This window comes from Salvia hispanica, chromosome 1, assembly GCF_023119035.1.
Source record: "Salvia hispanica cultivar TCC Black 2014 chromosome 1, UniMelb_Shisp_WGS_1.0, whole genome shotgun sequence".
NCBI lineage: Eukaryota > Viridiplantae > Streptophyta > Magnoliopsida > Lamiales > Lamiaceae > Salvia > Salvia hispanica.
Genome location: NC_062965.1, coordinates 6,932,501 through 6,947,695, shown reverse-complemented (window position 1 = coordinate 6,947,695; position 15,195 = coordinate 6,932,501). Strand labels below are relative to the sequence as shown.

At 36.6% G+C, this 15,195-nt stretch overlaps 2 protein-coding genes across 5 annotated transcripts; both read right to left on the bottom strand.

The window, feature by feature from the left end:
• Nucleotides 1-967: 967 nt before the first annotated feature.
• LOC125201269 (mediator of RNA polymerase II transcription subunit 15a-like) lies at nucleotides 968-11,780 on the bottom strand. Of its 3 annotated transcripts, none has more exons than XM_048099309.1 (11): nucleotides 11,434-11,776; nucleotides 9,837-9,948; nucleotides 9,601-9,721; nucleotides 7,139-8,593; nucleotides 5,814-5,884; nucleotides 5,587-5,661; nucleotides 4,057-5,439; nucleotides 3,592-3,933; nucleotides 2,425-2,625; nucleotides 2,249-2,337; nucleotides 968-1,341 (listed from the first exon to the last, which is right to left on the bottom strand). In XM_048099309.1, the coding sequence occupies exons 1-11, from the start codon at nucleotides 11,583-11,585 to the stop codon at nucleotides 1,134-1,136; spliced, it is 4,209 nt and encodes a 1,402-aa protein (XP_047955266.1). In that variant the 5' UTR covers nucleotides 11,586-11,776; the 3' UTR covers nucleotides 968-1,133. The 3 variants fall into 3 exon arrangements, 2 of the variants coding, with proteins under 2 accessions (XP_047955266.1, XP_047955267.1); XM_048099310.1 differs by having other exon boundaries at nucleotides 5,814-5,875; XR_007172860.1 differs by having other exon boundaries at nucleotides 1,206-1,341; nucleotides 2,249-2,342; nucleotides 11,434-11,780.
• Nucleotides 11,781-13,107: 1,327 nt separating this feature from the next.
• LOC125201270 (mediator of RNA polymerase II transcription subunit 15a-like) lies at nucleotides 13,108-14,955 on the bottom strand. 2 transcript variants are annotated; one of them, XM_048099312.1, is made up of 5 exons: nucleotides 14,802-14,955; nucleotides 14,552-14,679; nucleotides 13,861-13,972; nucleotides 13,690-13,780; nucleotides 13,108-13,451 (listed from the first exon to the last, which is right to left on the bottom strand). In XM_048099312.1, exons 1-5 carry the CDS (start codon nucleotides 14,904-14,906, stop codon nucleotides 13,342-13,344), a joined length of 546 nt encoding a protein of 181 aa, XP_047955269.1. In that variant the 5' UTR covers nucleotides 14,907-14,955; the 3' UTR covers nucleotides 13,108-13,341. The 2 variants fall into 2 exon arrangements, with proteins under 2 accessions (XP_047955269.1, XP_047955268.1); XM_048099311.1 differs by having other exon boundaries at nucleotides 14,790-14,950.
• Between the last annotated feature and the right edge of the window lie 240 nt (nucleotides 14,956-15,195).

Sequence of the window (15,195 nt, the reverse complement as noted above, 5' to 3'; positions counted from 1 at the left end):
ATATTGGTTAATATGTCAAAAAGATTGTAATCCATTAAAAGATGGAAATGAGGCCATCTACCTTTACTTATAAATTGCTTATTATGCTTGACAAATTTGATCTCATCACAGCAGCATATTCAAGTATTTCAAGTCATTACATACATAACTACATCATTCATCTAAGTACAAGTGGAGCAACAACAATCGATCAAATGTGGGGGCTATGATAAAATTGTTAACTAGGATTTGGTTAGGGTGCCCCGGGCCATGGTAATAGTGCAATACCAAGGCGACCTTCGAGAGCCCCAACAGCAAGCTGTCGTTACAGACTATCCCCTCAAAAAATATTTTTTAATTAATATAATTAAATTAGTATTTTAAATACAATAAGAGAACACTTATTAACTCTAATATCTACCATAATTCTTACTTAAAATATAAATAGTGCAAGTAGTTTGGGATGAACAAAAAAAAAAGTGCAAACAGATGGGACGGATGCAGTAATAATTTTGTTGTTAATAAAAGTGTCAAATATTTCATTTCATAAAGAAGTAGTAGTATATATTTTAATTTGAATTTTAGCTATATTATTAAAATAAATATTTATTCTTATTCCCAAATTTTCTAAATTCATTAGTAATTTCTTCTCGATTTAAATCTGTCTTGTAAGTTCTTTTTACACAAATTGTTGTTTGTATTACAATTATTTTTATTTGAAAATAATTTACTTCAAAATTTGTAAAGTTTTTGTTTGTAATGACAGTGATATATGCTATTCAACCGACAATATTGTCCAATGTCCATGATTTTTTTATCAAAAATTTATGATACTACACAGTGATCAAACTCTCAATTTCTTGATAAGCTGCAACAGTATAACCCCAAATATATCTGTATATGTCAGACATTTTGCATATTCACCACTCTTCGTGTGCACATAGTCACACACCAAAACTCCATTAAAATCGTTTATAGCTAAGATAGATTAAGACATTAATATACATCGCATAAAATACACAACTTCTCATACATAATTTGTGAAAAACGATTTTCGACACTCTTTACAGAAGCTTGCGAACCCACATCTCAAGAGTTCACAGAAGTTACATTTGACATAGCATCTTATTTGTCGAGCTCAATGTTTCACTCATTCAGGCTGCACTGAGGCAGTTCTCCCATGTTCCGTATTTTGAGCTGAAGGTTCCACCGCCACTTTGCTGGGCATATTCAGAAATAACAGCGCGAGCGCAATTATCCCATGTTCTGGCTATCTCCTCAAGTGACATTGGCTGTGCAAGACTTCGCAGAGAAATGCTAAATCTTGATTTGGCCTTTATGGAGAGATCTTCATATTCCTTACTGTGGATGAAGCGAAAAAAGGATTTTAGTGTGCCCATTTTCACAGTGAGAAGGTAACATCACCTAAACAAATGAGGTGGTCCAAGGCAGATGTGGAAAAGCCAAAATCTTACATAAATTTCTCGATGCAGTCATATCTTATTTTTGGTATTTCTCTTCAGTACAATAACTATTTTACATTTCACTATAATCTAATTCTAACCCCGAGGGTTATTAAAAATAAGTTTTTTGCTTCATGAAGAAACATCTCCAATTTTGTAGTAACTTTTATAGCTAAGAGAATTGGAATGAATCTGACCCACAGTAGGTTGTGCGGTCTCAGGCTATTCAATACTAAATCATCTTACGCTACTATGCACCATGATAGTATATATTTATCCTTATAAATTAGGCTGCAAAGAAAATACACATAAGAAAAGAGTGTATATACCTCACAACGTATTAGTGGTATCCTTTTCCTTCAGGAACTCAAATAATAAGAACGAAGCGATAGAACATACGATTGTTATCTGACGAACAGAAAACACACTTGGTTTACATGCATCACTCGGACTTTCAGGACCCTACCTTTATCAATTTAAGTTTCCTTTATTTGTTTCTCCTTAAGATCTAACTCAAATACAAATATAAAATAATTCGGACTTCCAAATCCAGTTACAGGTGCAATGTGGCTTAAGAAAGTGGAAAAATGAACAAAATTGCAGGCATGGAATGTCAGAAACCAGCAAAGTTAGGAGGATGGGGAGAGTTAAAGGACTACCATGACAAGTTTAAAAATAGAACTTCTTGAGTATCATCCTTATATACCACTAGTGGAATAATTTGAACATAAACTCATAGTATTATGGTAATAAAGAAACAAGAGAATGGTGGGCAGAAAAAGGAATGTTGAATCTGTGTAACTCACCTGACTTCAGCTGGAAACTTGTCCAGAAGTATAGGAGAGCAATTTGGATAATTGTTTGGAACCAGCAGTCTTAGAGGTTGAATTGGAGACTGCACTTTGGTAAAAGTAAAACACACACAATAAGTGTGTAAACTTTGGTGAAAAGGTGATGAGTCTAAAAGTAGTCAAAATCTCACCATTTGGGCAGAAGCATATTGTGACTTCAAATTCGGGCTAAGAGCCACAGCGCTGAAAGAGCACTTCACAATAGTTCCTTCTCCACCCTCAGAAGCAGCAGCAACTGCTGTTGGATCAACATCATCTTCACTGATATAGACGACAGTGTCTATAAGTTTTTGATTTATGTCTCGCAACTCTTCTTCAAGTGCATGGTTAGCCTGCAATATTGAAAAATCAACTTGAAAGTTAATAACACAAAGGCAACCTGTTAAGTAATCAGGTATAAGTCACAAACAGAGTAGGTTTGATTAAACAATAATTTAAAGGAATATTATAAGCCTAGTGAACTTCTATTTCTAAATGAACCATGTTATAAGCGTAGTGAACAATCTATTTCTAAAGAAACCAATGAACTTTCCTTTTTTTCTTTATTTCTAATCCTTCTAAATTCCCAAGAAACTCAGAGATATAACTTTTTTATTTTCTGGGGTGGTGATACATATCCCACATCAGTTCCACATGAAAGTGTGGCATATAAGTGGGAGCCAACCCTAAATTTGACCATGGTTTTGGGATATATTAGGTCTCCCTAGCTTATGTGCTTATCACATTAGATCCGGACGTCCTACGGAAAGGGGCTACCAAAAGGTGTGACCAAAGGGGTCCCCACAAAGATGTGGGGCTAAGGACCATCAAATGGATTGATGCTAAAAGGGGTTCCACCCGGTGTGTGCCATCCATGGACGTCCAGTTCGAAAGGGAAATGGATTGATACGAATCATACATCAGTTCCACATGAAAGAGGGGAATGATATATAAGTGGGAGTCAACCCTTTACCTTTGCCCATGATTTTGGGTTAAGTTAAGGCTCTCTAGCTTATATACTTATCAAGGTGGCAGAAGAGGGACGGGTTAGATACCAGTGCTGATTTAATACACTACTTAATCATATTTTTGGCACCATTCAATCATATTGATGCTAAAACATTGACATCATATTTGTTTTCCATGTACTGAGCTGCTGAGCCTACTGGCCAAATAATCCCTGAGCTCATCAACATAGTAGCTCACTAGCTTGTGATAATTTTTTACATGGGTCACAATAAATAAGTAAAACTAATGCGCAATCGTATGCCAGTAACTTCAGTGAAGGAGCTGAGAAGATAGTTAAGCATGTGACATACCTCAAGTTTAGGGCTTTTGGCTTTCGATGCTCCAGTGGATTCTCCATCAGATTCATTACCATTTAAATGCCTGATGCTATCATTAACACTCCCACTAGATGAAACAACATTACATGGCATTGCACTAGTATAACGTCTCATTTTCTTCGTACCACTAGGTCCATCTTGAGTGAAGAAATTTCTGGCCTGCAAGCGGCATTTAGTCATAGCAACCAAATCTTCACCAACAGCAGCACGTGATCCATTACCCGGAGCAGATCCCGCAATTCTGTCGACCATACTGACTACAGAGCTAATGTCACTAACAGAGGCACTTAAAGCTTTCGGAGAGATGGACTTCACCTGTCAATAAAAAGGCAAAGGAAGTATAACTAGATAAGATGCAATAATGAGGTTTTAAAACCCTTAAAGATTGTGAGGTTTTGAATTGGTTTGCCATATACCAGGACACAAGGTCCTACATACCACTTTTATTAAGCGTTCAACTGGCTGTTCAACTACATTAGAGTTTCCAGAAACAATGGTTGGAACAACACCATGAGTAACATCAGGACTGTGGAATTCTGCAAGTAAAGGCGAAGCTGATATCCCAGGAGTTCCGATAGCAAGGGACTGGTTTGGCATTGACACTGTAGTGGTTGGATGATGCATGCCATTCACAGCATTTGAGATTGATGATACACCAGAATTCATTTTCTCTGAGTCCCCTGGCATTGGTGATGGAGCCATGGAAGTTGAAGGAGATGGGGCAACAAATGGTGAGTTTGCAGATTGCAAGGGAGTTGTAGCCTTGTTATGTGAAGTCAGAATATTTTGCTGGTCAATTTGTGGAGAAGAATGATGACCAATCTGTGGGGATGCTGCCTGAAGAGCATTCTGTGACGACATGGAGAATGGCGTTCCAGACTTCATTTGTTGGTGATGAAATGAAGTTCGTTGGCCAGACGAGTTATGCTGTTGAAGAACTCCAGATTTAGCACCCATCTGGTGTCTCATCTTTATGTCATTTGTGTCATTCATTTGATTGAGTTGCATCATTTGCTGTCCAGGCAGCTGTCCCGATTGCTGCTGAGAAGTTTGTTGCTGCTGCTGCTGCTGCTGCTGCTGCTGGATTAATTGTTGTCTCTGCAAATATTGTTGCTGCATCTGCCTTTGCTGGTAATGCTTTAGTTGCTGGGTCGAAAATATTTGCTGCTCCTGTTTTATTTGCTGTGGTTGAAGAATATTTGAATTTGGTTGCAAGGAATTAACATTTGACTGGAGCGATGTCAGCCCATTTTGTGAAGATATAGAGCTAGCCATCTGCTGAGAGCCACCCACCGAATTTTGTTGTATGGGGTTCATAGCTCCTTGCTGCTGCATTTGGTTAAGTGAATTTCCCTGCCCAGGATCAGTATTTGAACTAGGCTGCAGTCCATCCAGCATATTTTGACGAGAATTTGAAACACCGGAGCTGGAGGATAAGGTATTATGCTGCATACTGGTCAAATTATTCTGCTGTGTAGGCATCACAGAACCCTGTATATTCATTGTTTGCATCTGAGAATTCATTTGACCATCATTCGAGTGCATTTGAGACATTTGAGGCTGTTGTTGCTGAGGCTGTTGCAAGGCATGCATGTGAGGCTGCGTGAGCTGCCCTTGGATTGAAGGAACATGCTTTCTAGGCCTATTTGAGTTGAGAATATTCACAATCTGCTTTTCAACTCCCACAATCTTCTCTTTGTGACTGGGCTGGATGTCATTCTTATTTGTCCGCAGAAACATAATTAGCCGCTCCAACATAAGCTTAAGAAATCTTAGTTTTTCAAGTTGCTCGTTCTTGGGCTGCTGAGGATGAGAATCATGCTGCAACAGAATTAAGACATATTCATTGGAGCGAATCAAACATCAAGAAAAGAAGTATTTGGGCAAGGATAATGAGAGTGGTGTAATTTTGAAAACTAGACTGCCTTGCTTTTCACCATTCAGCTAAGTCCTTTCTAAGGTAACTACCTGTTGCAGCTTGGCAGCCATTCGCTGGAACATCTCATTCAGTTCAGGGTAATACATCTCATGCATGGATTTAATCTGCAACAAAGAACAGCTCATAATGTAAACCAATATTTTAATACACAAAAATCATGTAGACCCATAAGGTAAAGCACAACAGTTTATATAAGGAAATTAGTAGAGCTAAAAATTCTTCTCGATTGAAAAAGGAAAGATGCATCGAACAATACCTTTTGATAAATTTCCTCTTGCCAATCCCCTCCAGTTGCATTCCCAGTCTGTGAGGAGGAATCTAAAGATGCTACAGTTATTGTGGGTTAGCTAGGTGAAAAGTACACCAACTCTTACAAATAGATAGAAGTAATAGCACATGCAATGGAATTTATGATGACAAGAGAAAGGACAATCTTATTATCTCAACAACAATATATAGCTCGCATTCAATGTTTGCCTTGCAGCATACACTGAATCCATATCAATTCCTAGGAATGAATGTATGCCTATAATGCAAAATTAATTTATTGCAGCAGCGGTGAGGAAGAGCTGCAAACGGTTTGATCATCTTTTCAAGCGAACAGCTATATTTTAAGCATATATACAATCTAAGGCTATCACCCTTGTTTCTTAAAGATAATATTGTGTTTCTTGCATATATGTTATACAATAGATATCTTTTAAAGATTGATTATCCATCAATCGAGCAACAGGTTGTTGAGAGATGGCCAGACATTCTGTCTAATAGTCAAGATGCTTCTAGAGACTTAACAAATGCTCACAAACAGGGGCGAAGCCAGAAAATTGTACGAGAGGGGGCAAAAATATAAATATATACAAATAAATAAATAAACATAAAACGATAAAGATAATAAAATTATACTTCATCCGTCCCAATTAAGTTGAGTCACTTCTTTTCTGCACTATTTTGAAAATAAATCGCAATGAAAAATCTTATTAAATCGCAACAGCCATTTCCACAATTCATTTTTCTTTTGTTTCCTTCTCATTTTTCTCTACAAGTTCGAAAGCAGAGAAAGACTAACTTTTGGTTTTTCAATACTCAAATAACTTTTGGTTTTCTCTCTAAAAAACAACCAAGTATTATTAAATATTAATTAATGTACATGTTTGACTCTTCATTTTTTTTCAAATGGGGCAACAAAGGTTTTTCTAATAAAATATTACAGGGGCAAAGTTATTAATAATACACATAATATAATAATATATTGTATATATCTATGTATAAATGAAAAGTAGAGGTGGGGCAATTGCCCCTTGTGTATATAGAGTAGATCCGCCCCGCTCACAAAGTTTAGATGAGTAGTATAAGGTAAGAGTAGTCCATAACTCAATTACTTAACAATGCTAAAATGAGAGAAGACTTTGGAAATGTATAATTAAGAGCAACCACCATAGATATATTTATTTAAAAAATATTTTCAGTAAAATACCATGATAGAATCAACGTATATGTAAACATGGCATCATTGCATACTTAGAATATAGGACCGAAGTGGAAAAGGGGAAAAACTGAAATATCTAAAGAGTGAAAACTTACTCAATGGCACCTCTGGCATAACTCTTGAAGATTGCAACAACTGTTTCTGTTGATCGATTGTGGTTTGCTGTTGAAGCATGGGACCAGATGATTGAATTCTTTGTTGCATGTCTCTCGGTAATGTATTTGACTGTTGTTGCAAACCCATTTGCTGTTGCAGCTGCCCTGGCTGTGATTGGATCTGTGACATCAACTGTTGCTGCATTGGCTGTGACTGGGATGGTTGAGATTGGTTAGGCAACATATTTGTCATATTCTGCTGCATTTGCTGCTGAACTGCAACCTTGGATTGCTGTAGCATATGAACAGGTTGCTGATTTGATTGTAAGCTGGAATTACCATGTTGAATTCCACCCATTTGCTGCTGTTGGTAGCCCGAAATATTTGTCTGACCACCTGTTTGTTGCTGATGCATATTTGGGAGGTTATTCTGCTGACCAGTTGACTGCTGTTGATGCATGTTTGGAAGGTTATTTTGTTGATTGATTGACTGATGCTGCTGCATGTTGGAGATGTTGTTCTGCTGAGCCATGATCCTTTGCTGTTGTTGTTGCTGATGTTGATGCTGTGTGTCGAGCATGTTATTCTGTTGGGCAATCATCTGATTTTGTTGTATGTTTGCAGTACTTGGCTGCTGCGCACTAAGCTGCTGCTGACTAGACATCATTGGGTGCTGAGACATAGAACTTTGCTGCTGATGCATGACGGCAGGTTGTTGTTGCTGCTGTTGCCTGGGGATTGGTTGTGGTTGCTGTTGAAGCATAGATTGAGTTGATTGCTGAAGAGTTGTCTGTTGATTTTGAAGTGTTGACGAAGCTGATGCTTGCCTCAAAGAAGATTGCATAACTGCCGGCTGAGAGGACATGAGCTGATTCGGCTGCAATTGGTTTTGGTTCTGCTGTTGCTGCTGCTGCTGTAGCTGCATCATGGATTGTTGCACACCTCCCTGCCCATATTTTTGCTTCAAAAATTGTTGTTGTAGCTGCTGATTGTAAAGATACTGCTGTGAATTCTGAGACTGCTGCTGAGCATCCTGAGAAACAACCTGTTGCTGCCTGCCTGGAATTTGTCTCTGAGAGTTTGCATACATATTAGCAGGCACACCTTGCCCCATTGAATTCCCTACCGCATTCGAAGTTACATTAGACATGTTTTGCATGTTAGGATTCTGGACAGAAACATTAGACATGTTTTGCATGTTAGGATTCTGGACAGAAACATTAGACATGTTTTGCATGTTAGGATTCTGGACAGAAACATTGGGCATGGCACCCTGGGACATGCCACCAACAGGGGGCATTGAGGGAGTCAAACCAGCAGAATTCGACACTCCAGTTGATGGGATGTTATTCTGGATATTTTGGGATAACATCTGTTGTCGAGATTGATTGGAGACCATTGGGATTGGTAATTGCTGAACCTGATTTTGCATTTGGGACTGCATGCTTTGCGAAGCTGCCAAAGATGCACACAAAGAGAACAAGTATATTAACTATTAAGAGCTAGGAATCATGTCAAGTCAAATGAATACAAAGTCTATTTATGGGAAAAAAATCATCAATCTCCACGAAAGAAGCTATAGCAACTAGATCGAGTAAGTACAGAGAGCTATATTACATGTAAATTCAGATTATAGGCATCTACAAGAAGAAAATGTACCAGGACAGCTGAAAACGGCCATCTACTAAAACAGGAATGAACCTAAAGACTACACTGGGATGTAGTTCATGATGGACAGTACTCAACTATCAAACAATATAGCCTGGTTAACTGCTTTAGTTATAATTAAGATATACAGTACTTAGTACTTAAGCAATCTACACAATGCTAAATGCACCAGTAATAAACCAAAATGAATAACTTCGACTTTTCCCACTAAATCTATGTCATAAGTTTGTTCATCATGCCTCTCTGCATGTGGACTTTATTTCAAATATATTCCTACTAGTCTGTTAACTAAATCTACACACTATTCCTACTCGTCTGTTAAGGTATAAGAAATTTTAAGCACTGATGACTGAAAAGAGTTATTTGGGTCAAGCCCAATATAGAAAGAATGTAGGTGAGATGCCAAGCGAGTGTTTAAGGCCTTTTAATACAATTACAACTTAAACGTCGTTCTCTATTCCACTATTGGTACTAATTCGACATTCAAAGACACTAATATTTGAAGAGACTAAGAGAGATAGAAAATTAGGAACTAATGCATTCCTAATTTGAGCAAATTACATGTTTAACTCTAATATAGTCATAAGCTGGGTGAGTTTCAATCCACACAGTTACTGGCTTCCTACACAATATACATTAGAGGGATAGCATAAAGCAGTCATCAAAAGGTAAATCCATTGGTGGTACGATTAGCTCTTCCAGAGAAACGAGATACTTTGAGAAATGTCTGAAATATCTAAACATAACTATATATTTTCTCGATATCATTGAATATGCAACAGATGTTTCATTACCAGGATCTTGGGGATTTTTGCTATTACTTGCAGCATTAGGCTGAAGAGAATTTGCAATAGGATTCTGAGATTTCGTCTCCATTGTCAACATTTTCAGAGATATTTTTCTTAAATAATCTGACTGTAAACAAATGAAATAGGTCAAAGTTACTATAGATTTCAGTACGAGAAGACCAAGCAATCAAGTACATTATTGGCTTTCAAATGGCTAAAGGGAAACCATGTGCCATGTATACCTGGCTAGTTGCCGCAGTATATATTTTTTCCTCAAATCTGACGGCTATTTTCTTGAGTTCCTGCAGTCCCTCTTGTCCAGAGAAAGGAAGATGCCTCTTCAATGTCTCCATTCTAGTAATTGAGCATCACAATGTTAGTCTGAAATTGATGACATGAGCTGGAAATGAAAGCTTTGTGTAGAAAAATATTTTACTGATCTTTGGGTATAAACTTCACAATAATATTGGTTAGCATAAGTCCATGTCAAATGGTATTTACTCAACTTTCAGATGTTCCCAAGGATAGCCTCAATGCATTACAACCAGATATGGGATGTTTTCTCTAGACTGATCTCATCAATCGATTCTCCAAATATATAGCAAAAGCGCCTCAGGCTTGTTAATATTTATTTATTTTATTTAGAAAAAACACACTCTACATAATTGCAATGCCGCACAAGAATTTTAAATACGACATCTACTTCCTCATCTCATCTGCACTTGAACATTGCATACCCCGTTAACATAGATCCCACTTCAACTTGCATTTAATATACGCACAATCACCATTAGATCCTCCCAAGAATGAAAGAAAAACTTTAAAACTACCTAACCTATTTGACAAGTGGTCATCAGACTATGCCAAATCATCTACACGCCCTCTCTCCCGTCCCTCCCAATTTGGACGTTCGGCTGGGAAAATTGCAAGAGAGCACACAACAGGGACCAGATGAATAAATCCACCACACCAGACATTCTAGCTTCAGTGGCCCACTAACTCACATTCAATACTCAATATTATCACCATATTAGATTACATAATCCCATGATATTGACATCAACTATATTTAGCAAAATTTGTTATAGTAGTATATTTTACGGTGTGGAAACCATGGCTTCACAAAGCTGAGAAAAAATTAACTTTTGAACTTATTTACTACTCCAATAAAGATACCTAATCTGATCTGTCCTTCGAAAGAACATAATGAGAAGGAAATCCTAATGATAAACAGATACATACAGTTGGTGGAAGGCGTGATGAGTAACATTTATGTTACTTGACAGTGTTATGGGCACTGAAAGTGCAATACAAATACTAATCATGCTCGTCTTTTTTTTCCATCTTGATAAGTGTCAAAATGAAATACTAAGGCCCTTCTTGGTACGATGGAATGGAATGAATGTCGGAATGGAATGAAGATAGGAACGAAATGACAATTTTTTTGCATTTTCATTCCATCGTACCTAGCAAATGAATAGAATGGAAGTACGAATCACATTCCATTCCATCATACCAAATGATATAGATTTACTGCTGACCTACCGATGATCGGATTCAAACTAAAGCAACAGCTAAGAGAGTAAGTAAAACGACGGAGACTTGGAGCTATCTTTCGTCAAGAAGCCTAATCAAAGGTTCCATCAACTAATAAACTAGGAGTAGCATACAAGCTCCTTATTAAGTTCAGAAACATGTTCACACTCTTCCCTACCGCCCAAGGAGGAATAAAACTCGGAAGCGGGTATAGAATCTAGATAAACCAACAAAATTGGCAAGCTCGAGAAAGCCCGGTCAACACCAACATAATAATTCAAAGGAAATATGGAAAAAATTTACATCTTGTTTACAATCCTCTGTCTGGAGTCCTGCTGCAGCTGAGTCCTCCAATCGCCGCCTTCCATACCGCCGGAGGGCACTGCTTCGCCGCCGATTACCTGACCGGGCATCTGAACTTGCCCTTGCGCTGTCCGCCAATTGTTGCCGTCCATTCACAGCCGCCTAAAACAGCTACTGCAAATTCTGCGAGTGATTCAAACACCGCCAAGAGAAGACGATTGAAAGTAGGTATTGTATGAAATTGCAATTTTGACTGCAATTTTGACTGCAATTGTTTTTAGAGAGAGACCGGCGATGGAATTGGAAGAAATTCAGTTGTGGCGAAATACAATAATTGTAGATCAAGTAATTAATCAATGTACAAACCAATTATATTTTACAGTAGTATTTAAATTGTCATTATGGACGGTGCTAATTATGTTATTTTATATTGCTTTTCCATATTAAAATAAAAAAAGAATTTCGTAATCGAAAACCATGGAATTTCGTGTTCCTTAGTAGGGAGGGTTTAGTTTAGGATAAGGGATTGATTTTGTCATAATATTTTGATTGCTGGAATTTTTCTATATACAATAATACTTAATTTTAAATAATAAAATGATAAGTTAGCTAAAGTAAATATTTATAATTAAATGATCCATGGGACAAAATTGATATTTAGTCTTAAATATACTAATTTCGTTCACATAATTAGAAGTTATTAATGGTTAGGTAGTTAATAGTTAACTGACGATCAAACCGAATAAGTTGGTTATTGGTTTCGATTTGTTTTCAAATAGTAGTTACGCAAAAGTTCGGTTACAACTGAACAGTCGAAATTCGGTTTACGCAAAAGTTCGGTTATTTCCCCATTCAGTCATATTTTGTATTATAAAATTTAAAAAATATTTTAAATTTATATCCATTTACTCATAGAAAAGTAATATCAAGAAGGAACATGTGCCAAATGGGCTATGCAGGCCTAACCCATGACGGTGAGGCCTGGATAGTTTGATCGCAACTTTTAAATTGTTGTCCCTTCATAGCGACAGAATTTATTGATAAAGTAAAATATTTTTTATTATATTTTAAACTCTTTATATTGGTCATTTTCGTTTTATTAGCATCGGTAATTTAGAACGATTGATATTATAATTACTAGGATCATCTTTGTTAAATTGGTGTAATTAATTTGTTAGTTCTTAATTATCGAATGATTATTTTTGGGTCCTATTAATGATTTTGTATATTTATTGCTACATATAATAATGGGACCATTTTTGGACAATACTATTTAAATCAAATCCATTTAAGATATTCACATTTCCTTTTTAATTTGTTTCATTCAAGATATTCAATTTATATATTTAAAAATAAACTCTTTCTCCTCTTTGCTCATTAAAATATTCAACAATTTTTTTCTTTCTGCTTATTCCACCTAACTCCTCCTCCAAAAATTCTGTGTTACTCAAGAATATGGACATCTCGAGTTGGACAGAAGGAGTACTCCCTTTATCGCAAGAAAAATGACCATTTCCTTAGTGACCCGTGATTTTATGCAGCTTTATTTTATATATTAAATGCAGAAAGTAAAGTAAGAAAGATGATAAAATAGAGATAAAAGTATTTTCATATTTGTTAATGATCTATCTTGGTTGGGAAAAAAAAAGTGAATTATATAGGGTGGAACAGAGAGAATAGAATAGGAAATTTTACTGAACTCATTAAAACAAGGGAAGTGTCGATAATGGCACCACACAAGTTGGTGCCTTATTCCAATTGATTGTAGCATACATTACAATCCTATAAAAAGAGAGATGATGAATTTCTCCACAGGTTTAAACATGCCATAACTCAAGAGTCACAGACACATAACTAAGAAAGCAAAGTGACAACATAACAAAGGAATGCAGTGGTTCTGTTTCTCCTTCATTCATCCATCGACGGGGAACCAAGCGGGGGCATGTTTAAGAGGGCGCTCGACAAATTCGATATCTCCGGATCATCCGTGAGAAGATATTGGCCTGCTGCTGCAAGAACTAAATGAAGGAGAAGCAATCAACTAAATTAGTGGTAAGCTAAGAAGATAAACAATCTAAACGTGTTACTCTTGATTTCGCATTACATTCAATCCACATTATAACATAAAATTCTTAAATATTTTTCTGGATGCTACCTTATTCAGGAGATATTGATATCAACTAGTTCACATTACAAATCAAGCGGAAACATAGAGAAACATCATGGATATTGAAAATGGAACAAATGCTTCTTTACCTGTATCTTGGGGATTTTTGCTATTAAGAGAATTCTGAGATTTCGTCTCCATCGTCAACATTTTGAGAGAGATTTTTCTTAAATAATCTGACTGTAAACAAATATTGAAATAGGTCCAAGTTAGTATAGATTTTTCAAATAGCTGAAGTGAAACCATGTGGTGGTATATACCTGGCTAGTTGCCGCAGTGTATATTTTCTCCTCAAATCTGACTGCTATTTTGTTGAGTTCCTGCAGTCCCTCTTCTCCAGAGAAAGGAAGATGCCTCTTCAATGTCTCCGTTCTAGTAATTGAGCATCACTGTGTTAGTCTGAAACTGATGAAAAAAAAAAGTATGTTTTGGACTAAAAAGGCAAACTTGACAATAATTATATTAGCTCATAAGTTCATATCAAATGGTATGTACTCAACTTTCAGATGTTCTCAAGAATGGCATCAATGCATTACAACCACATATCGAATGTTCTCTACACTGATTCAATTCTCCAAATATAAAGTAAAAGCTCCATAGGCTTGTGATTATTTATTTAGGAAAACCACACTCTACATAATTGGAATGTCATACCAGACTTTTAAATAACACATCTACTTGGTCATCACCTGCATTTGAACAATAGATCCCTCATCCCAGGACAACTTGCAATATTTTTTATAGGCACAATCACCATTAGATCCTCTCAGTCCCAAGAGTGAACAAAGTTAGAACACACCACAGGGAGCAAATGACTGTATAATTAATTAATAATGAAGGTCAAGAAGCCTAATAATCAAAGGTTCCATCAACTAATTAAACTAGCATACAAGTTCCTCGCACATAGCTCAATCAACCCCAAAACAATTCAAAGAAAACATGGAAATTTACATCTTGTTTATAATCCTGTGTCTGGAATCCTGCTGCAGCTGAGTCCTCCAATCGCCGCCGATCACCTGACCGGGCATCAGAATATGCCCTTCCGCTGTCTGACGGTTGTTGTTGTCCATCTGCAGCGCCTGAAACAACCACAAATTGTGGAACTAATTCAACCACCGCCACCATCCGCCCTCTCCAAACCAAACAAAACACGATTCAAAGTATGGTAGCATGAAATTTAGATTTTGACCTTAATTTTGACCTTATAGGATATGGCGTTGAGCGAGAGCGATCGGCGATGAAATTCGAACAAGGTGATACGCAAATAATTGTAAATGTATGTACGCTTGTATCTTAACTTGCCCATTAAGTCTTTGGTCACGTCAATGGATATGAGTGGATATCTGGCTCTGGATTTGAATGTGTAATAAGATTCCAATTTCCAACAGATGTTTTCTATTCTCTCAATCACTCATTAAGAATTCTATTTTGCATTTTCATTCATACCTTATTAATTAATAGTCCTATTTCACTTATTTCATTCATATTTTATTATAAAATTAATACTCACTCCATTCATGAAAAATATGAACATTTTAGTTCGACACGGATTTTAATGTTTAATTAATAAAATAAGAAAGAGAGATAAAGGGTAA